We start from the raw sequence: 25,088 nt of genomic DNA, 5'->3' as shown, positions 1-25,088 counted from the left end.
ATCGAAACGTTACATATAAAATTATATGTATTTATACAGAAAAAAAAATTGTTAAGCTACAAATATTTTTTTAAGAAAATAAATATTTGAGTTCAAGATTTGTTGCAACCGAGAGGGAAAACATTTTTGAGAAGATAATATGGCAGTCTAGGCATTTACAGGGCTTACGAATTGTCCTTGGCTGGTTTAAGTGGCCACTTTACACACTGTGTAATATTCACAGTCTACAAACATCTGGACATACTCAAAACATATTTGAGTTCATATTATTTACCCAAATATCTAAATTTTTAAACCATTTTCTAAAAGTCGTAAATAACTTGTACTAGAAAATAGAAATAGAGTTGTGGTAGAATAGGATATGAACCTCGGACCTTAAACAGACCGCAAACCAGTTCATAAGTGGTTAATAAACTTGAATGTTTTAATTTAAAAAAAATTACAACACCCTGTCAATTAATAATTTTATTTATTTATTTTTTATTAATTAACATTCGCAGGCATGTTTTTCTTATAGGATCCACTCACATGGACACATATCATAACATTATTTTCAGAACCATTTTCAGAAGGTGACTAATACAGTTTTTTGTATTAAAGCGGTCTGGCTGTTTTAGCAGAACATAGAATTGACCTTACTGCACCCGATAACACCAATATCTCATATTTTCAAAATTTCGGACTGGCTGCTAGCGGCTTTCTGCATAACTACGTTCAGTTGTATGATAAAATATGTTAACCTAAAACAATTTATGTTTCGACTATTTTTCTATTGAAAGAATCAGACTTACATTTCAGCTATGTACATATTTCCAGTCAGTTCTAGAGTTTTATTATTCATGTATTTCACAGCATATTTTGTCCATTTTCCATTATTTGTCGCAAGAGGTTCAACCTAGAAATAATTTTACCGATTAGATTAAATAACATGACAAATTATTGTTTTTTAGAAAGGTGTTTATTCACTGCAATATTTCACTGGCCCTGGACGGCACCTCAAGTGTAAGACTGATTACTATCATCTTCTTCATGTAACAGGCGGTCGAGATACGCTTCGTTTGGCAAACCGGTACAGTAAAACCTCGTTTTTATGTTCCTCGATTTTACGTTTTCCCGCTTTTCACAATGAAATATTTAGGTCCCATTTTTTTCCATACATTCTCATTCAAATAGTCCCCCAATTAACGTTTATTACGTTTTTCATAACCCCAGTTTCACGTCGAAATTTTTTCATAACTCATGCAATCTATCAAAAGTTGAGCTGCACACCACCGCATGAATGGAGAATAAAATCGAGGCAAATAAAAAAATGTGTAAATTATTGTCTCAAACTAAATTCAAAGCAGGTGCAGTGTAATTGACTATTTTGTGTGTCTAATTTTGACATTTTACTATCTAGTGGCATGCAGTTGACGCATGTTTAGGAAGAATAAAGTCTTCACATCAATAAATTAGAATGCAGAAATATAAATATTATTTGATGTTATAAACATAATGTGAGAAGGAGATAGTTTAAACAGTTATGATAAAAATGTGAAACAGTTTTGCCGCGATGACAGTTGAAATTTTGTGGTGCCATACTAAAAAAGTGATACCATATAAATAAAATTTCCCAATATTTGGGGAAAAAATCGTTGTATGCATTTAATGCAAATAATTTTTATTTTCGTGTTTTTAAGGTTAAGTACCTAGATAAAATTATTTATACATGTATTTTTTTAAATTCAATAAAAAAGAACACATTGTAGTATTGTTTAAAAAAATACAATTTTTTAAAATTATATCATTGGTAAATATGAATAATCCCCAATTATGATAGTTCTTACAATTTTTCTGCAGTTTCATAAAGTCAACTCATTTACCACAAGGGCTTAATTCATTCAGTATTATCTATATTTCGTAATTACATATTCAAACATTTGTTATGGCTAAGTAAGATTCTCAAATTTGTAATAAACTCCATGTAATATGTAAGTGAATCTTTTACTTCAAATACACGCAACCTATACAACAAAACTCCCGGTTAGATTAATTTAATCTAATCGATCATTATACGATAAAAATCCATTATACTAGCAAGGTGTTCATTCAATCTGCAGTGCCCTGGGCGGGCCTCTAGTAATAACCCTTACTTGATTTCGGCTGAGCTTTATTAGGTCGAAAGCAAACCTTTGCGAGCATCCCTTTATCAGTTTCTTCCCATGGTGCTAACCAGATACTTTTTTGCCAGAGTATTATGCCCTGCTTTCGGGCCCATGACCTAAGTTCATTACGAGGGGCACATTTGGGCAACCCACAGTAGGGCTCAGGGTCTCTTGGGGCTGTCTCGGCTCCCAGCCTTGCCAATCCATCAGCTGCCTAATTACCGTCGATCTTAGAATATCCAGGTACCCAAATCAATGTTATGCCGTTACATTCACAGACACAATTAAGCGCCTGTAGGCATTCTAAGGTAAATTTAGAATTGTTATCCGGAAAGTACGTTCAGTTTGTATTTCTTGCAATTGCAGCGCTGGGATTGCAGTTTTGCGCATGCATGGTCCCCACCTTGACCTACTGAGAAGGAGTTGACACCATTACGAGTTAGCTGGGTGAAAAAAAATTGAACAAACATTGTAGAGATGACAGAGGAATGCCATCGGAGGCAGGACACCAAATTCTTCAGCAAGTGGTGTCAAATCATGAAATCGCGCTTTGATTTGTTTGCCCAAATCTATTAAGAAGACTTCAATATGCTCCTGATCATCCTGCAAAGAAAACAAATTGATAAATTTCAACATAAATAAAGACATCTCAACAAAAATCTTCAGACCAGAATATACAAATAAATTTTCTTAAGATTGATACATAATTCAACAAAGACGGACAACTAATTTGAAAAGGGAATTAAAGGCTTTATAACTAGGGTTTTTTTCTAAGTTCTTTCTCTATTATACTTACACTCAAAATATTCACTAATTTAGCACGCTTATATTTGGCTTCGTGGAGGCACGCATAATATGTGTATTTGATCAATTCCATTTTTTTCACATACTGGAATCCTTGGAAGTAATAAGAGTTTATTTTTGTCAGCATTCTGAAAATATTAATTAAAATTATTTTATTTAAAAAGGTTTACCTACCATGCAAGAGGTCTCGGGTTCGATTTCAGACATAGTTGACATGAAATATTTATTTAAAAGAGTGTTTTACACTAGAATATTTAGTAGTCCTTGGACTAATAGCTGAAGTGGAAAACTGATCATCTTACATTGGTGTAATAAAAAATGATCAAGATACGCTGCAATTGGTGTACCAATGCAGTGCCCTATGAAACCATGAGTTATCAGATAAATTTTTATGCATGAACGAAAACTCCACACAACTAAATGCTCTAATTTTAAAGATTTTCATAATTGATATAAAAATTTAATAAAGAATAAAAATTTAATCACGGTGTAAAACATTGTTATATAATATTCATCAGCATAAGTTAATTTGGTTTTTCTTTTATATTTCTTTTATTTTTCTTTTCTTTTCTTTTCTTTTCATGGTCATGTCATACCATATATATGTGCTATAAACTTTTTAATAATTAAAAAAGGAATGGCCCACGCTCAGACGCTGTAGTCTTTGTGGGCATTTTTTCCAATTCATGTTATAGCTTAATTTTAAGATGTATTTTTCTAAATTGTATTTTTATAATTATATTCCTATGTAAATAATGTATGGAAAAATAAAAAAATAAATAGTAATAATTTCCTTTTACTATACCTAATGGTGCACAGGGCACTACAAAAGTACTAATCGCAGCATATCTCGATCATCTATTATGCAAGATGATCAATCTTATGTTTCAAAGACTGTATTGAAAGCCCTGCCCCATCCACTAACTCGGATCCAGTTTACAGGCCTTGTGGCCTCTTTTCAGATCCACACATTGCATAAACAAATTTTAAGATTAACAAATGATCACCTTTTTAAAAATTTATTTCAATATTCTTTGTTTATAAAGAAAATGTATTATTTAAAATTTATATTTTGCCCCTATTGACGCCAGTGCATCTCAGTTAACATAGACAATTTGTCTGTATTCATCAATCTAATTTTCCTAATTTTGACAGTGATATGGTATCACTTTTTATTTATTTTTGTATTTATTTTGTTTATTTATTTATTCATATAAAGATACATATTACAAAAAAAGAATAATGTATCCCTAACTGTACGAGGCCAAGAGCCCTGTGTTGAGTTGGGATACAAAATAATAGAAAGTGGAAGCATGCATATTATTAAAGAATACTACAAATAAAATTATTACATAAACATAAATTTCAATAAACATCTGGACAACACACTAGATAACCCTATATATAAATCTATGCAATGTCTCGCAGCAGTCTCCTGCAATGGTCTCTTCCCTAATACAAAATCCAAACTTGTACACTTCTCCTGAAAATGGCTTTCATTTTGGAGAACTTAATATGTTCATTAAGGACATTGAACACTTTTGGGACCACAAAAGATAAATTTCTTTGAGCGAAAGCTGTACGTGATTTTGGTATTAAATTATTCAAATTACAGGAAACCCTCGTACGAGCATTCTGCTGGGATCTTTATAAAAAAAAATGTCTAATATCCAGTATCCAGTATCCATTAGCTGATTAGTAAACCTTAGTGGTTCTAAAATTAATTTGTGTTATTCATTAACTTACAGTTCGTTGTCCTCGTCATTTATAAGAGTGATGTAAAACCTCGAAGGACTTTCTATGTGAGTTACTTTACAGTCCAGCTCCTTTAAAGATCTTGTTATGTGTTGCGGTGGGATATTAAATTGTACTGAAAATAAAAAAATTATTCATGTATCATATATGTATTATACAGCTTAAGCTGATGATAGCTCATTCAAATTTATTAGGGCTGTACCAATAATAATATCGTATAAGACTTGAATCCATTATTTTTTTATTAGTATGCTACGTAAAATATTTTTTATACAAAATTAATTTAATTGGTTTATTTTATTCAAAAGCACAAATTAAGATAAATAATATGCTGACCGATTTTAGAACACAACTGTTCACTTGACATGACATTTAAAAAATATATATTTTTAAATCTTACATTTCAAGTATGTATCTAATATATCTGTTAACATGTGTTTAGTGTTCCTCTTTCAGAGTGCAGATTCTCGGAAAAGGAACAATCGGGCCGAAGAGCATTCTGATCATTAAACATCTCAAGACACATAATTCCTTTCTTGATTTTGTCAATAATGCTAATCTCAGCCTTAAAAAATCTAGTTCAGTGCCAAAAATCAGCGTTTATTATAGTTAAAAATATAAAATATTATGGTATGTTTGCAAAACAGTGAAAAGGGTACATACAATTAAGTGAAATACAATTATGTAAAATAAATTATAAGCAAACATATTAGATACTATCCTCACTAGGTATAGTAATTACGACACATTTGCCTGAGAGATCCCTAGTAAACATACTTTCCAGATACTAAAATTCCTCTATCTGTTTCAGGATTCACAGTGATCTCACATTAGATTTACCGACATCGTAGACCTTTGCTACCAAGAATTGCGGGTCCTCTTTGTTGCTAGCAAGAAGCTGGGCATCATTAGCAAACAAAAGACAATTGACAGTTAAATCACCCATTTTCAAAACTTTCAATTCTTTAATACGGTTATTGATGTATATGTTGATCAGCCATAGAGGCTCATTTAGGAATGTCAAACCACAATGTGATGATCCATTTACCCTAATACATGCTGTGCTGTCCTTATACAGAGACACTATAGTCCATATCAGATTGCCATTCACTCCATACTCTGATAACTCCTTCCATATTGTATCTCTGTTAACTACTCTACATTATTATATTTTAAGAAATTAACTACCTTTGCTAGGTTTAGTGGACACATCAATACTAGGTTGTACATCAGACAAACTTTGAAGCTTTTCATCAAATTGTAGATCAGGCAAATTATTAGATTTAACGGATACATCAGGCAAACTAATGGATTTAATATATTCATTGAACAAACCTTGCATCTCTTTGTTAAAAAGTTGCTCCTCTTTATTAAATTCTGTTAGGGAAGTTTCAAGAGGTTCACTTTTTACAATGGTATCAGGCAAATCTTCCAAGTTAGACTCCTCCCTTAAAGTGGAATTCACACTTGACTTTTTGTCACCGATGCTAAGTTCTGAAAAATTTCCACTTAAGTTTTCAGTTCGCTTAGTGATGGTTGAATCTAAATATTCTAATATGTCACTTTTTTTATCTGGGAATTCACTGCTTATTTTTTCTGAGTTGGAATCTCGGTCATTGAGACAGGAATAAAGAGAATCATTATCACTCTCGCTGCAGTCCTTATTTTTGAGCTTATCCTTCTCAGCAACTAGAAATTAAAAATTACAATTGTAGATTAATAAAACTAAGGTACATCTACCATACTGTAAATTAAGATATGAAAACATGGTAGGATTTAGTAGTGAAATTAATAAAATCAATTTTGTCTTTTGTAAATTTATAGTTATAACATTAAAATTGTAAAAGTCCACCTTAAATGTTTAATTTATTTTTAACTTAATTTCCGATTTGTGAAAACTATTGAATAAATGAAAATAAAATCACTTCCTCTATTTAAAAAAAAACATGTTTGATATTTTACAAACCCCTATTTTAAACATTTTATAATTCATACTTATCGTGTGCATATAATGTTGATAGATTAGTATTAAGAACATATAAGATGACACAGTATAAAAAATGTAATACTTACGAAAACATTCCACAGAATTATTAAATTCCATAAGAATAAAAACTCCGTCATTAATATTCCTCATCTCCTGAATTAATTTATTGGACTTGATTATCTTTGAAAAATTTTTATCTAGTAGCTAGAAAAAAACAATAGATAATTAACAAATGTAGATCATTGTTCTTACAAGAAAAATATTTATTTATATTAATTAAAAATCAATTGTTATAAACTGAAACATCTAATTACATGATGACTTCAATAAATTAATACACTGTTTTGTCATTTTGAGTTACATGTAGACTGTGTTTAGGATATAGGCTTCAAAGCACAATTTCGGCTTAAGTTGTTTTATTAGTTTTAATGTGCTTTATCTAATTACATGGGCCTTGGCACATTATGACAAAAGATTGCGCAAATAAATGTTAGCGGTTGAAATACTTCTGCTAGAATATGTATACAATCTGGAAAAATTGTTCATTCCGTAATTGCTGTTTGAAGCCTTTGTCCAGAACACAGTTGATATGTAAATGGAATATAATTATTACACTACATCGTATGTAATTTAAAATATTGGCAAGGTTTTAACCTAAGACATATTAATATGGCCAAAACCTACAAGTAAAAAGTATAAAATACACAATAAGAATAAATTAAAATGTACAAGGTGCCCCCTCCCAAAAGAAAGTTTCTTTTTGATATAGCGATATAAATAAAAGAGAGATGTCCATTGAAAAAACATTATTTATTTATTTACTATAGCCAATTCGTACAAAATGTATAACATAGTTGAAAGATATGCATAGTAGAAAGGGAAAGCATAGTCAATAGATATGGTTAAACATAAAAAAGGTAAAGTACAGCAAATAAAAATATAAGATTTGTGATAAAACAATGAAACATTGTGATATTAATTGAATTGTGCCCACATAGAAGGGCATAAACCATACAAACCATGTTATTAAAATGTAAAATCGTATATATAGCAACAAAAACCATTGGCAATCGTCACTTGTGAAATAAGTATTGTTCCATAAAAAAAAAAAAACAAGACTTAATAGAGCTTTGACTTAAAACTTTTGTTGAATTACTCTAAAAAAAAAACAAAAGCACATACACCGTTCTACGTGGGCACAGTCCAATTATCAAAATACACATTTTAGGAAATTACTAGAATTAAGGCCATAGTTTGTTCTATGCTGATCGATGAGAGGTACTTCATTGTTTCTTAACCTACGAGTCGGAATATGGAATTTACATGTCCCAGTAATGATGGAACATCGAATATACCATTTAGTATGCCGAACATATGGAATCAATATTAGTTTTACGTTTTTGTAGACTAGAAATATTCAACATTGACTCTATATCAGCATAAGAATAATTACCGGTATATAATAATTAATAATTAAGAGTAATTAAGTGATGTTGGACTGATTCAATGTGATTTATGCGATTCACATAGAATCTAAATGTGATCCGTCACTCTGACGGCACTAATCTCGGCGGTATTCTCTGTAATGTCTGCCATTTTTGTTGGATATTTTTTTCTATTGCAACAGAGAACCCGGTGACTGATGTAAATTTTTGAGTTTGGATATCCCCACAAGGAAAGTCTATAGGGGTCAAATCAGGACTGCGAGGAGGCCAATTTGTCACCTCTTCTGCAGATTAATTTGTTTGGGAAAATTTCACAAACTCATGGCAGACATATTAGAAGTGTGTGACGTTGCTCCGTCCTGCTGGAACCATGATCCTTAATTATAACCAGTAAAGTTTTGTAGTTCAGGTACCAACAAATTGTTACACAGTGAGCCAATGAAATAAAAATATATATTTCCGGACACTTGTACTATACATAATGAAAACTAGAGTTAAAATAAAAAATGGCAAGAACTTATAGAAAAAGATTAAAGCCTGTGTTGTTTAACCATCTTTGCTTACTTCTAAGTGTGGGAAAACGCTGTGGTGGTGGTAGCTTAGTTTACTTAGTAAATAGCGATTAACGCTTATTTTCAATATATTTCTTACCTTATTAGAAAGAAGGTCCAAGGCGTTATGAGCTTCAGAGCATTCCCGTTGAAATAAATCGACCAGTGTCCGAAAATTTGAGGGCCACCTTTCAGCGTTTCCAAATTTTGACGAAGTCTCCATTTTACCTTAAAAAAACAATTATTTAAGAAAACACGTTTTAGATCAAATTTAAAACCACAAATGAAATTATTGTCAACATGAAAACAATCAACTGTCACGTGATAAATTTTCAAATATTTCATAACTGTCACCGACTTTATCCTTTATTTATCCTATAATTAACACAATTTATGAATATTTTGTGATACTAAACACAAATACAAGTTTATATTGTATTACTATTATATCGATATTAATTGATACTTACAGGATTATTGCGGTGAATATGGGAATCACACACCCGAGTAGAATATGCAGAATAAATCAAATACAAGACAAAATAATAATCGCGATATTTTAATCAGCCTTACACGCTTGGTTACTTGAGCAATTTTAAACAATAAACACTACTGCATGAAAATTAAACTGAAAACTCGTGCAGGCAAACCAGACCGAAAGACCGAAGGACCAAGTCCAGACAAACATCACGACAACCGAAACAATTGAAATAAACAAGGAAAAATGTCGAAAAGTGACGGTTCGGGTCGGTAATGCAGATCACAGTTTTGATAAAGGAAATGTGAAAAAGTGAACATCTATTTTACCGACGAGAGAAAATTATATGTTTTTAATCGAGGTAGTTCTTTATAATTTACAAAGATGGCATGCAAAGTCTAAAACGGATTTAAAAATAACGCTTTTTAAAGAAAAACGTGTTTTATCATTTATTATTTAAAACTCTTTTGGTTTCAAATCTGGGCTGACAGTTTGGTAACTGATCACTTAAACCAGCCGATGACAGGCTATATGCCCTCTAACTGCCAGGGGTGCTAACAGTCTTTCTCGTGTATTTTGTATGTAAATACACGAGATAATACGGCCACGAGAGCGATTGGAACACCAGCCCAGATTTCCTCAATCCTTTATCTCACCTGAGATTGAGATATCATCTATTAAGGATTTTTTTCTTCATCTCTGTTGAGATACTACTGATATTAAAAAAATAATTGAAGAAATGTACAGTGGGTTCGAACGTTTAATAAGCCTATGTTAATGTGTTAGTGCCCGTCGGTAAATATACTATTTTTACTTGTGTGCACATTTGAATGATTTATATAAAAAGCTTTTGAGAATATACGATGCCAGACAATTTTAATGAATAGGTATCTGAACAATTATTTTCTGTCACTTTCTCGCAAATGCCTCCCGATACTGGATGAAAAACACAATAGTACATCGGACTAATTTTGCCTGACTGAAACTGAAATCGATGTTTTGCTGTCCCGTTTTCCGCACCCCAAAACTGAACCTATTTGATTATTTTTTTTAAGAAAATGTATCAGAATGAAAATTTCTGTGTCGGAACCTTTTCCGTTTTTCAAAAAATAATTTATCATATTTGTATACCGTACATCCGAAGACGGCAGGTAAAACAGGATGCTTTTTTGGGTTCTTAGATAGTCCTATCTCCCATAAGAAACAATTTGTCAAAAAAGCAAATCGATAAAGACACGTCAATGGTAAATATCTATAGTGATTAAGACATTTGACTCACGCACTGGAGGTTCCTAATTTGATTCCCAGTGAGAAGACGATAAATAGTAATGTGATTTTTCTCAAGCGTTCTGGCGTTCTGTAATTCACTGCTGTAATTATTGGGCCTCCTGGCCTGTTGTGGTGCAAAAAATAAACAATAACATTTACATATTTATGAAAGCTAGATTACCAATCGTCTTGCAGGTACAAAGCTCACGGACGTGTAGAATTCTAGCAACTTATTTATTTATTTATTTGTCAACGGACATTGTCCATGTATACAATTTATAGGGTTTGAATATAACAATAAAAGAATAGTTTAAAACATGAAAAAAAAGAAAAGCAGCATTGACAAACATAAGGGACATCAAGACAAGATCTGGACTATTTATTTAGTGCTCGTTTAAATCGTTGTAAACTTAAACCAAAAAAGTCCAGATCTTGTATTGAATTAACAATACGACAAAGACGGGTCATTGGAGAATTAAGGCCATAGTTTGTTCTATGCTGATCGATGAACAGTACTTCATTGTTTCTCAATCTACGAGTCGGAATATTGAATTTTACTTGTCCCAGTAATGATGGAACATCGATTATACCATTTAGTATGCCGAACATATATATGGAGTCATTATTAGTTCTGCGTTTTTGTAGACTAGAAATATTTAACATTGACTCTATTTCAGCATAAGAATAATTATATCTCTCTAGTCCAAGCATCTACGCTATTTTTCGAAGCAAGCGATGTTGGACTGATTCAGTGTGATTTATGCGATTGACATAGAATGAAGACCAGACCACGGAGGCATGAAAATGATATCAATAAATTTACAAAAATAAACATTGAGCATGGTAAATTTGTCAATGTATAATGTATACAATATTCCATCTATTCTCAGAGACAATCAACGTGATTATTTAGAGCACTCCGCAAGTTTTGTTCACCTGTAAGCAATTTACGTGAAAAAAGACCCAAATAAACCATTTTCGTTATGTTTCGCGATGTACTCGTATATTGCCAAACGATAGTTCATTAACAGCCAAAAATTAAATAAATTGTGCAACCGACTTTATGTAACATCAATTTATACAAAATTCTAGATAATATTTTAGATTGTCCCTCGTTGTTACAAATGATAAATCTTTATGCCTCAACCAGAAACACAAGAAACCATAAAATGTTTTATTGTACTACCAGTCGGACAGTGTCCAGATTCAACACTCCTCTAAATCGAATGCAAAACCTTGTTAATGAATTTGCAGAATATCTCGATATCTGGAACATGTCGCTTCCTAAGAATAAGGAGACGATGGTTGCAATATTTCTGGATAATATTTTATATCTTGTACACCCTTACTTTGATATGTTAGGTATATGTGCGCGTATGTATGTTTGCATTTGTGTGTGTATATATGCGTATATATGTGTATATATATGAATGTAAATATACATGTATGTATGTGTATGTGTTTATATATATATGTATATTTTTCTATTTGTTTTTAGTTTTTTTTGCAACAAATTTTATTTGATTTTTAATATGTATTTTCTTTAATTTTAAGATAGAATAAATAAAATAATTAGTTTGAGACCCCTGAAGCATTATATATACAAGTAGTCATACGTGCTACCTAAATGGGTTCATGCTCATTCGGTTGTACATAGGAAGTAAGTACTACTGACTTTGCAACAATAACCGATGAACCGGAGATTCAGTATGTTTGTATAATATACTCATATAAATGTCTATTTATTTTTATTTTTGCTGAATTTTTGTGCCTAACAATGTGTGCATATGTAAGATTTACAATCTTAAAATGCAGATGTTTTTTACTACTTTTCTTCTATACTTCACTCTTTTACTGTAAATCTTTTATTCTTTTTTTTACTATACATTACTTTTACTGAGTTTAACCATAACAATTAACTATGTTTTCTAAAGAAAAAAATATTAATTATTATTATATAACTTTGTATTTAACTTTAATTTTGTACAAATTGGCTACGCCCGTTAGTTATAATAATAAATAAATAATAAATCATATCTATAATGTATGATGGTTTGACTTTGTGAGGAATCAAGTAATAAGATAACGTACACAGCAAACTCCGGTGACAACTGATATCAAGCGTAGGCGATATGGTTGGCTGGGCCATATACTGCGGATGTCTCCTGAGAGGTGATCAGGTTCTCGACGTCCTGGACGTCCTCTGCTAACTGTTCGTCGGCAGTTATGTCAGAACTTCGGAACGAGAACCTGACTCGGGAGGACGCACAAAAGCTGGCAGCCGATACAGATGCATGGAGGCTCTTTGTGGACACCATTTGCTCCAACTAGGGAGCGGACATGGAATGATGATGTTAGAACGTTGTCGTTAATAATTCAATTAGGAAATCAATTACATTAATTCGATCTTTAATTGGAACAAATGCTCCTAATAATAATACATATTAGCAAGTATATTTTGATGAATAAAGAGTTCTCGATAGTGACTAGGGCGGGCGAAAAATCTTTCAGGGCAGGCAGAACCTGTCCTCGCGTACCCCTGGCTACGGCCTTGAGAACTGTGTATTATTTATCATATAATTTATCAGAAACAACGTAATTTTTATTATAATTTGGATTCCTGAAATGTGATAACTTTCTATTATTTATCGAATCAAAATAAAACGTGCAAATCCTAAGCACAAAAATGTTTCGATCCTACGGACTTGACATTTTCCCAAACAAAATTCTAAGAATCACTAACATTTTAGGCGTAGTATTGTAGCAATAACTTTAATTTTGTTTTTGTTAAAAACACTTTTTATTTTCCTAAAAAGTGATTACTCGGAATTCTATTTATTTATATGTATTGAATAACCTACAAATCTAGGTACATTATTTACCATACATCCGCACCCGGTGATCCATAGGGCACTGCATTGGAACACCAAATTCAGCGAACATCGATCATCTTTTACATTAAGGTAAATTAATCAGTCTTACGCTTCAGGTACTAATCCAGGATCAATGAAATATTGCAGTTAAAACAATCGTTAAAAGCAATATGTTTCTGTACATAGAGGTATCGTTATCCATAGTCCCTTTTTGTTGGTTGTTTTTACATATGTTATTTTATTTTTATTTTTAAATACGCATTATGTAACTTGTTTTCAGCCGATATTATCGTGTTTTGGCACAAGGAAAAAATACAATTACAACCATAGTACCTATTTTTGTTGCCGGATATTAGATGTTTTTTTGCGCATACATTACCGAGACTAAATCGGTTTTTTAATTAGGAGAAAAACTAAATATGGTCAGTAATTATGTATACACATAGGTAGGTACTAAAACATACATATCATTTTATTCGTTGTATTTTTTATAGGAAGATTTACTGAATATATGGTAAATTATAAAAATTACAAAAACACAACAACTATTACAATATCCTGATCCGTTTGAATTGAGTGCCTACTTCTTTTTGCTAGGAATAAATGGATAATTTCGTTTTTATATAAAGATTTACATGAAAATATACCTCAGTATAAAATAAATCTTACTTAATGAAAGTCGCATCTGTTTGTTCCTTGGAAATTAATAAAAATAACTACCCACATTTACGTAAATAGACAGTAAACAAGACAAAGAAACTAAATAAAAATACGTGTATTAACAAATTTATTTAGAAAGAATGTCTTAAGATCGTGAATAATTTCACATACAAATGCTAAAAGGATAAACTTAAAGCCAAATTACGAGTTCTTTCACCGAAATAAACATGTTTTTACTATTACAAGCGCGTCAAAGAAGATACTTTTCATTTTATCCGGCGCTTTTCCTACTTACAACCACATTTATTATTATTATGGCGTCATTTGGTTCCAGAATGAGATGCATATTTCGTGTTTCGTTCGATGTGGTGTCTCGGTACTGAGACAGCGTCCAAATATTTGGCACACTAATCCGCATACGTCGTTAATTTAGCAGCCAATAATTATTAAAAATATTGTTTGTATTTTAATAAATCGGCACGTGTATCATTTCCTAGTTCTAATTTACAGATAGACATGTATCTACTGCATATGATGGCAGCATTTCAAGGATTTTAAAACAGAATAGGAAATTTATTAAAAATCTTAGCAGAGTTCCAAACAAGAAATACTGTAAGTACTCACTTAAGGGTACGAAATAGGCAAACGATGTTTGATTACTATTAATAAATACTGATATATTTATTTATTTATGCTTTATTAAGTTAGTTCATAACATCTTAAGAACTATGTAAACTTTTAATAGTATTACAATTTTTTTATCAAAATTTCTCAATAACATATTTTTCAAATTAATTAAAAATATTAAAATTTTTCCTATTTCCTTTATTTCTTTGGGTAACTCATTGTACAGTTTCAATCCCTTGGACAATGAGTTTTGAGATTCTGTTTTTTTCCTCATTGGTAATCTTATCTTTTTTTACCCCTTGTTTCATATGTATGACATTGTTTTTATTTTTTTTAAATGGTAAAGTATCAAAATGTATTGTTTTAATTCAGGATCTGGTGTTTATCTCAGAATATTTTTTTTAGGTTTCACTCGGTTCACTCTATATAAATTTATATAAAAACATGCGCGGCAAAATCGATAAAAATTAAAAATATTTAAATAAATGAGAACAAATAATACTCATGTATATATATTTTTTTATTGGCTTTATAATGATCTTAATACTATTAACTACATTATTAATGGAAAATTTGGAAGTTAAACTTGGTTGTAAGACTAAATTGTGCCTACAGAAAAGGGTTTTTTTACCATTTTCGCCCATATTTTAGTTATGGAATATTACCTTTGTTCACGTATTACATTAGAACAAGCGTAAAAAAATACCTTAAGAAATAAAGTTTGCATTTTTTTTTATCGCGCTATTTGTAAAAACCAAGGTTTAAAAATGGCTAAATCGCATGATTTCCTTACTTTTTATGAGACTACAGTCTTAAGCCCTTAACTCACAAATCTATTAGATTGGTTGTCAATTTTAATGTAAACGCAACCAATTTTCAGTTTTTTTGTAAATCTGAGAGAAAATTTCGATCAATATAAGACATATTTTAAAATTTAGCTCAGAACCTATCTAATTTATGTCTTACACGACACAAATATTATCAGTGTTTTACCCAGTTATCTGGTCCGTTAAAACAGCCTTTAGACACCTACAAGAGACACACGTTATGCAGCTATCGATATGAAAAAAAAAAAAAAAAAAAATACATGACAAAGCATAAATGAACGTTGTTATGCAGAAAACAGCTAGCCATAGTAAAGTGAAACTGAGATAATAGAACCTATATGAAAAGAGTGAATACTCAAATCTACACAACATTTGGAATGTTTTTTACTTTGGCAAATGATAAATAATGCATAGATTGTTTTTTTTTTTACTATCCAAAAATATTTCATTGTTTTTTATATTTAAAGTCTGATTGACCACACAACCTAAAATATGCATTTTGGAGAAAACAAAGTTTTTTACATTTAAAGTCTGGTTGACCACACAACCTAAAATATGCATTTTGCTGAAAACAGCCAGATCTAATATTGAATGATACCTCATTCAAACTTTGAAGAGGTGCCATTCCGTATTACATATTTTTTTATTACACCTATTTCTAAATTACTGAACTAATAAAATTAAAATACTTATGTATTTATCCACTTTAATTTGTTTAAGAAAACTATACAAAAGATGTAAAAAATATTATTTTGAACAACATAGTACGAATGAAAAATGTTTATATTATTTTTGTAAAATGAATGTTAAAAATTATCCGCAAGGGTTTATAAATAAATTTTTAAATTAAAAAATAAATAAATGAAATAAAATAAAATATATCTGGAGGCTTAGGCACAATTAATCTTCTAATTGAGAAATACCGTTTTTGTGATCAACACTATTTTCAGAAAATGATTATTACAGTTTTTTGTATGAAAGCGGCCTGTCTGTTTTTAGCAGAACATAGTACTGACCTTACTGCAGCCGATAACACCTATACCTCATTTTTTCAAAGTTGTGGACCGGCCGCCTTCTGCTTAACTACGTTCAAATGCTGTGCCAAAAATAGGCACTGAAAGGTGGCGCTAATTTTCGCATTTTTGTCCCCTTCGTACTTCACACTTCTGTCTGGAATATTTTCGGCAGACGCTAAATTTGTCGTATTTTAGGAAAAGTGCCAATTAGATGAAGATCTTCATTAAACACATCTGGGAATAGTCGCGACGCTACGTATTTGTATTTCCGAGAAAACTTACTTCGGAAATCTTCATATTGAGTAAAATGTTGACACATATCTTAAGACGTACAACGCATGGCTTTTCTCTGACGTCGCGCAAACCAACGCAAAATTACAGAACCCTAAAACAAAGAGTAAATTTTACTATGCAGGTATTTTTATCGCACTTTTATGCTTCTACTTGCAATACTTATGCGTCAAGGACTTTAAGCATCAAACTTGAAGTGGAGATGCTTTCAGGCATCCTAAAGTGAGCTACTAAAACAAGCAGCAACCTAATTTATAACGGGTTTAAAGTGTTCAATGAGTTGCCAGGTAACTACGAGGCATATCCAGAAAGTAAGAGTACTAAATGTTTGTATTAAAAAAAACCGTACATTGTTTGTGTATATATTACTTATTTTTCCACGTAGTCGCCTTTCCGTTATTTGCAGGTTGTAAGTCGTGGCACAATCTTTTTGATGCCCTCCTCGTAGAACTCTCCCGCTATCTCCTTCGTCCACTTCGAGCCTCTTGTTTCACCTCCTCATCGTTTAGAATTTTTTTCCACCCATGTGAGTCTTCAGGAAGGTAAAAGATAAAAATCTGAAGAAGCTAAGTCAGCGGAGTATGCAGGGTGATTCAAAATGTCCCAACCGAACGAGTTCAAACGCGCCTTGGTGGCGTTAGCCGTGTGCGGGCGGGCGTTGTCGCGCAACAACTCATCGATCACAATTGAAGGTCTATGTTTTATTGTATGTTGGTGTAATGAATTGAAGGGTTTTGTACAAAAACTGCATATCTGAATCTGAAACGAAAAATGTTTTCTCATTAACTACAATTAAAACATCATGTACTAAAAATTAATAAAACATTCGTAAAATTTATTTTACAATATTGTGTTAAAAAAACAATCCAAATGTTTCATTAATTTTTGGTACAGATTTTTTTACCAGTTAATGAGAAAATGTTCCAATTTCCACCAAGCAGTTTTTGTAAAAAATCATTAAATTTAAAAAAATCTTAAGTTGTATCGAATTCAAATTAAATTATTCCGTAAAAAGAATAAATATCTTCGATTGTGGGTGGATCGTTTCACACGAATCGTCCAATTCCATATTACCTGATGAAATTATGGTGAATTGATTTTTATTTTTTTATTTTTCTCACGCAAAAATTCTGCGAAAGGAAATCAAGTGAAAGTTAGTCGGCCGTGTGGTTTATCTGTCATTAAATAAATAAAAATAGTATATTTTAATACAATGACAATCAATAATATTGCATTTTATCGTGCCGTGTGGATTTTTATCATCGGCAATGGGCTGATAGGAGATTCCGCGATTGAGCCCCATAAACAAAAAGGGCCAGTTGCATAAAAAAAGTTAAGAAAAAAACTATTGTTCGTCAAAATAGACCAAATGTTTTTTACGACAAAAGTAAGATAAGACAACTCATTTTTTCTATTTTGACGACAATGCTTGAATTATTTAACTTTATTTACTAAACTATTTTTAGTGCAACTGGACACCAAATTACTGAAACATTGCATTAAATAACGACGGTGGAAAGATACAAGTAACTAAGCGACATGTACACAGCGGGCCTTACTTATAAATTGGGTATAAAGTTAAGCTTGAGAATAGTGGTAGAATAATGATGGTATAGCAAAAAGTATTACTTATAAACCTCGCATAGAGTTAAACTCGGTTTAAATCTGGGATGGCGACTATAGAAACTTATATCTGCACAGTATGTGATATAACGCTGGAATAAGCACGCGACCTGTCATAGTCATCATTTTCGGTGATCAAAATAATTTATTGTTGGTTGTGATTTTTTACAATTAAATTGAAATGTTCATGGAAGCAGAGAGAGAGGGAGGAAAGAAGAGTAGCTTTACAATGTCTTGTCCTTTTTATGAACTTTTTATGTAATATTTTTATTTTTACTTTTTTAGAATTAAATTATTTTTCCCTTCTCCTCCTGCATTCATTAGTGTGAAATCTGTAATTGGTCTTACTTTTTAAAATTGTTCTTTTGTACCTTGTTTTATATAAAGACTGTATGATTTCATTAATAAATAAATAAATAAATAAAATGGATAGTATATCAGTTTTTTTTATCAATTTTAAACAATTTCGAAGTTCTGCGACCTTCTCAATGCAATTTAAGTGATTTTTAATTATTTGTTTAAATATTATCAAAAATGTTATATGATGGTTTGTGTTTTAATTAATTGTGATAAAAAAAGAAACACGAATAAACTATAGAATTCGTTTTCAACTTCTCTTCCTAATTTTGATTTCTTTTTCTAACGGTTTTCTCCATGTTTGTTCTCGATTACAATGACACTATTGACAGTGGTCTCGATTTGGCTTTGAAGTTTGTTTATTATAAAAGTTACTGCGCACATATCAGTGTTGACTGTTTAAAAAAATTAAGCGTGAAATAACCTGTGAATTGTTATTCTAGGTAATAAATATTTTTATAAGTAATCTTTTTTTTATATCGGTTATAAACAGTTAAACCGGGTATAGTTATTTCTTAATACAAACCTGGTATAAGGAAATCTAATAAGTAAGGCCCAGCAACTTACAGAAGAGCCAATTATAGTTTTTTTTTAATGAGTTAAAAATCTCAAATATACGTTTTATTATGGCGTAATTCTTTAATACGAAATTCTATATTAATCAACAATTAATTGGCTGTTTTGGTAAGTTGCTACATATCGGTTGGTAACTTTTTATTTTCCGCCGTCGATAAATATTTAAATTGTGCCAAGATGATTCATTTTAAACTACGTTAAGTTCGATTATCAATAAAAAATGTCTGTATTTATTTAAAACAATATGTTCATGGACAATTGATAGATGTATTAAATTTATTATAAACAGGTATTAAGTCATCGAACCTTAGAAAATTTACATTAGTCATTTACCGCAATCATTAAGCATTAATGCATCATCATTTTAGTTTAAATACATAATAACAAGAAAAATAATTTCATCATAGGGATTATGTCATGTTGTCAGATCGACATGTATCGTCTTTTTTTGGTGATCCCTTGTAGGTTGGGTTCGTTTCGACGTTTGGGATACCGTTGTAAAAAAATATCATTTTAATTTACATCCTTTCTTGATTTCACAAAAAATACACTTTTAAAATTACAATAAAAAAAACAAAAATGTATAAATCTCATTAAGTATTGAAAGAATTGTGTTTAAATACTGTAAAACTATCCATAGTATAAGTTTTTAAAGAGAAAAAAGTCCATATTTAACCAATTAATTTAAGAAAAAAATATTTTCCTTCGGTTGAAGCGTGCTCAGGCACAACACATCACTTCTCGGAAAAAATCATTTTAATCAATTTCCTTTAGAAATAAAAAGTATTGAATGTAAAAAGGTATTCAAATCTATGTTTAAGAATCATATAAAACCCACACCATCCTAATTTAGGTCCTGTATTTATTGATTTTTGTAATGAAATATTTATCTATTTATTTGATTTATTTATATTTCTTTTGAGTGAATTCGCGCGTTAGCGATTTTTTGTTTTTTTATTTTTTTTATAATTTAAATTTCATTGATAAACCCTTACGGGTTACATGTATTTAACCAAATATTTTTACTTTTAAAATTCACATTCTATTGTTAATAATAATATTTTTAACATCTTTTGTAAAGGTTGTCTGAGTCTTTTGTTTAGTTTTGTCTGGTAGTTTATTGTATAATTTCAGTTCATGGTTTATTAGTCTCGATTGTCCTTTTCTCGTTTTAAAAGGTTGGATATGATATTTTTCTGATATTTTTTTGTTGCATGAAGGTAAGATTTCAGTCTCACGCTTCAGATGATATGGTATAGTCCAGGGACTATGCAATATTCTAGAGTAAAAACACATTTTTAAATAAATATATTATGTCATCCATGTCGGAAATCGAACCCGAGACCTCTTGCATGGTAAAGAAACGCGCTGATAACTGCACCACTAGGTCGACAAATTTCAAATTTATCTCTTGATAACTTAAGTTGTATCCGTTTATTCCAAATTTTAAAATGACCACCAACAATATAAATAAAATAAAAAAGTTTAAACGCCAATCGAAAAAAAAATCTGCTCTTCAAGATATTTTCTTTGCTTGTACTTTACATATTTTATTATTATTTTTTATTAGAAACCTTCAAAATGGAACACCAAGTCGCACTTTCAACACTTCGCCACAACACCAGAAGTTCGCGTTCAATCGAGGAAATAAAGCTGCCAAAGCTGGTCGTGATGTTTTCAAAGGTAAATATTAAAACAAAAAACGTATCGCTTACTCTACGAGGCCAAGAGTCCAATGTAGCCAAATTTCAATGCGGAAATATCGCATAGATAAAAATAAATTAAATAAGTTTAGAAAAAATAATTGTATTTTCAAAATCAATATGGATATTGTGAAAAAATGTTTTCATTCATAATTTTTAGACTGAATTGTGACGTATTAGGGACTTGGCCAATGCAATGAAACATTTTCGCTGGAATTAAAAAACATTTTTAATGCAATTAAAAAGTTTTTTTTTTACTCTTCACTATTTCATAGACCCTTATTAATTCATGATTTAATAAAAAAACATTGAGGTTTATAACTAGAGTAAGTATAGGCGTTCGAAATATGTTTCCTCAACCTGCGGCCAATTGACATATGTTTTATCAAACAAAACGTTCTATTGAACGGACTCTAATCTGTTGTGAGCGTTTGCCGGCTATTTTTCTGCTCGAAATTACTAAAATGCCTATATTTACGCTAAGATACTGCACAAATCGATCTGGAAAAGCGGTGGTATAACCTTTCACCGGCAAGTAATGTTCTTATCGATACTTGTTTAAAATAGCTATTTTTATGTCATAAAACGTCTTATTAATATGTTATCAATTCGTGAGTTATCTCCTGTCTCTGTCCTGCTCAGTAAGTCGGGCGTAAAGCTAAAGCGAAACGACAAACAAAGGTGACGCGTATGCGGAAGGGAGTGACATACTGAATAGAACTTACAGTAGACCGATTTAAAGAGTCCGTGCTTTTTACTGCACTACTTGTTTTACTTGTCAAAGTCAACGTGATATGACGTGACGATACTTGCTCCCTTTGCTGGTCAATCCCTTTACTTCGGGGACGCCTTTTTAGCTTAGATTTGGATAGAGTGTTATCTCTTTATAACATATATCAATCTAAAAAGTTATATTTCTCTATTATTGACTAATTTGTAATTATTTGATATCTACTAATTTATTGATATCAAATATAGAGATAGACGAATAATCCAGGCGCTATACAAGAATGAGGCCGCTATAATCAGATGTGACGATGATACAAAAGAATCCAATATAAGACAAGGGGTAAGACAGGGATGCTCACTATCACCTGTTCTTTTTAACGCTTATATTCAGGGTGCGATTGACGACTTGAGAGAGACGATGAGTCACAGAGAAGGTGTAAAGATACGCGGGCAAAAGATGGATATGATAAGGTTTGCTGACGATATTGCTATGGTTGCTGAAAGTTAAGAAGAACTGCAAGAGGCCTTAACAACTATGGAAAGCATTCTTCAAAATAACTACAGTATGAAAATAAATAAAGACAAAACAAAGCTACTGACTGTAGGCCGAATGCAACACCAGATGAGAGTAGTGATGTCGGGAATACCACTAAAGAACACCAAGGAGTTTGTCTACCTCGGGAGCAAAATAACGTGGGACGGTCGGTCTAAGAGCGAGGTCGACAGCCGTATACATCAAGCTAGACTTGCATTTAATAAAAGGTCAAAAATAATTTAATCAAATAATATAGACCTAAAACTAAGAATACTCCTAATCAAGACCTATGTATGGAGTATCTTGATGTATGGCTGCGAGACATGGTGCCTATCCGAAAGAGATAAACGGAGACTAGAGGCTTTTGAGATGTGGTCCTATAGAAGACTACTAGGAATTTCCTGGAGAGACCACATTACAAATGAAGAGGTTCTCCAAAGAATCGAAGTTGGAAGGCACCTGCTCAGGACCTTGTCCGAAAGGCGAGCGAGATGGATCGGCCATATAATACGTCAAGAAGGCCTCATGCATGTCATAATGGAGGGGATGACCGAGGGGACAAATTCTAGGGGACGCCCCCGCCGAGGGTACCTGGAGGACCTATTAGAGGACGTGCGCTGCTCATCATATGTTGACTTTAAAAGAGCCGCACAAGACAGGGAAGAATGGAGGAGAAGAATGAATGTAATTGCTGCCAGCCAATCCCAGGATTGAGACCAGAGAAGAAGAATACATGATTGACCAATTTGTTGGAATTTTTTTGTGCTTCTTGTTTTCATCATTCAGAATAAAACGGACACAACTTATCGTCGCTTAAGTTTGTTTTTGTCCAACTGACCACAATACAAATCTGCAGAAATAGAGCTTTAAAGTTTTTTTTACGAAATAAAGCATGCTTAAGACAAAATTAATTAAAAAACCGTTTAAACAATTTTTTAAAATATTTTTTCATTTAGATTTTATAAATAAAGCCTCTACACTTAACTCAATTTCGTCAAAAATTGGTCTTTGGACAAAAACGAACTAAAGCGACGTTATGTTAACACTTAATATATTAAATTCTGTGTTCTTGGAATTGCGTCGGTTCCAAATAACACAATTTCAAGTGCATTTAAATCAAGCCAACAGCTAACCTATAAAATACAATCTTCATTAATTTTCATGAGCGAATATCAATTGAATATTTTACTATGGCTACGCTTCTCCGAAACAATAAAACTTGGTACTCTGGATAATACAACATTCGAATAACTGAATAACAGGTCGTTTTAAAAATAATCGCGCTGTAATAATAGGACGTTTAATTGAAATATGTAGATACCTACTTCTTTACACCTACGCATTTATTTACACCGTTATGCGTTAGTAGTGTTTTTACTCTTAAAAAGCGTTACTAACAGATATAATACAGCTTTCGGTCAAAGAGGATTGGCCTACTATTCGGTTAAAGTGTACAATCTACTTCCATTGTCCATAAGGACAATTAGTCAGTACTCTAAATATAAAATAGCTATTAAGAAATGGATAGTGGAGGTGGGTTGCGCACGGATCGATGAGTGGATCAAACCAAATAGGTAAAAAATTGTTTCCGGATTATGAAATTTTGTTTGCAAGTTTGTATTAATTTATTATGTTTTTTTGTGATTATTTGAGTTTATTTTGCTTATTATATTTTTACGATGATAATAAGGTTAATTAGATTACTTAAGTTTTTTTTCTTAATAACTCATTTAAGGCACGTTTCATTATATTTACCGTAAAACGTTTCCCTCGGACACCGTGATTCTGTATTTAAAAAAAAGCTACAAAATTGTAAAAGTATAAATAAATCGATAAATAAATAAATATTAAATGGGAAATAGTCTTGTTTCGTCTTCTTTAACATTTTACTAGTAGTGAGATATTTTTTCTCGGGTTCGATCCCCGACATGGTTGACACGAAATATTTATTTAAAATTGTGTTTTTACACCAGAATATTTCACAGTCCTTAGACTGGCACCTGAAGCGTAAGACGGTGCATATTATCTTCGTGTAACAAAAAAAAAGATCATGGTTACCATATGCTCCAACTAGGGAGCGGACAAGGAATGATGATTTAAGTAAATTGTAAAACTTTATCGCTGTATAGACAAAACTGTTTCTTTTTCTGTCAGTTCTAGGTTGACGCTCTCGTTCTCGTTGATAATTAGTCTTTAGTCTTTTTAGTCTTTATGTTATTATTTTTTATCTTAAATATAATTTATTTTTCATCAAAATAATACTTGTCTCAAACTAAAATTAAACTAAATATAAATAATCTATACCAGCATATTTATGTGTTATTTATTTTATTTTATTTTATTTGGGAAATCAACAGTTCTACATACATATTTATAGTAAACAAACAGATATAGTGTAGAAACTCAGAACTAATAACAGATTTCCGCAAAGTATACAAAGTTAGTAAAGAAAATATATTACATATTAAATAAAAACATATAAGTTTATACATTTAAAAATATTATTTTCATGTACTCGTAAATATATAAATGCTCTTTTCACGGAAAGAGAAATAACATTATAATATAAATATTACATTCACTTAGAATTCTAGGGAAAATAATAGCCAACTCGTATAAAATATAATCGTTTATTTTCGTAGAAAATGTATAGAAACGCGACCCCTAGCGTGAACTTAAATAATTTAAACGGATTTACTGTTAAACTTGTTTTATCGACAATATTTCCGAGAAGAAAGCTTGCGTCAAATATAACGTGCGTGCTTGAATTTATTTATAGTAAATAAAAAAATAATCGATCCGGGGCAGTGCTTAAATTACTAACTGTCAATTAACCCA

At 31.3% G+C, this 25,088-nt stretch overlaps 1 protein-coding gene across 2 annotated transcripts in view; it reads right to left on the bottom strand.

Annotated features, from left to right (window-relative positions):
* LOC148276227 (tudor domain-containing protein 6-like) overlaps positions 1 to 9,428 on the bottom strand; it is a 31,593-nt gene extending 22,165 nt beyond the window's left edge. For both annotated transcript variants that reach the window (XM_088234552.1, XM_088234553.1), the window contains exons 1-8: positions 9,157 to 9,428; positions 8,787 to 8,914; positions 6,777 to 6,894; positions 6,039 to 6,392; positions 4,695 to 4,818; positions 2,941 to 3,076; positions 2,613 to 2,747; positions 792 to 895 (exon numbers count right to left, since the gene is read on the bottom strand). In XM_088234552.1, coding sequence (XP_088090678.1) covers positions 792 to 895; positions 2,613 to 2,747; positions 2,941 to 3,076; positions 4,695 to 4,818; positions 6,039 to 6,392; positions 6,777 to 6,894; positions 8,787 to 8,909 — 1,094 coding nt within the window. In that variant the 5' untranslated portion in view covers positions 8,910 to 8,914; positions 9,157 to 9,428. The remainder of the gene's footprint in view (positions 1 to 791; positions 896 to 2,612; positions 2,748 to 2,940; positions 3,077 to 4,694; positions 4,819 to 6,038; positions 6,393 to 6,776; positions 6,895 to 8,786; positions 8,915 to 9,156) is intronic.
* Between the last annotated feature and the right edge of the window lie 15,660 nt (positions 9,429 to 25,088).

The sequence above is a fragment of the Micrasema longulum genome, unplaced genomic scaffold, assembly GCF_059751315.1.
Source record: "Micrasema longulum isolate JH-2025_06_02 unplaced genomic scaffold, ASM5975131v1 h1tg001258l, whole genome shotgun sequence".
NCBI classification, from domain to species: Eukaryota; Metazoa; Arthropoda; class Insecta; order Trichoptera; family Brachycentridae; genus Micrasema; species Micrasema longulum.
This window is presented reverse-complemented; position numbering and strand designations above follow the sequence as displayed.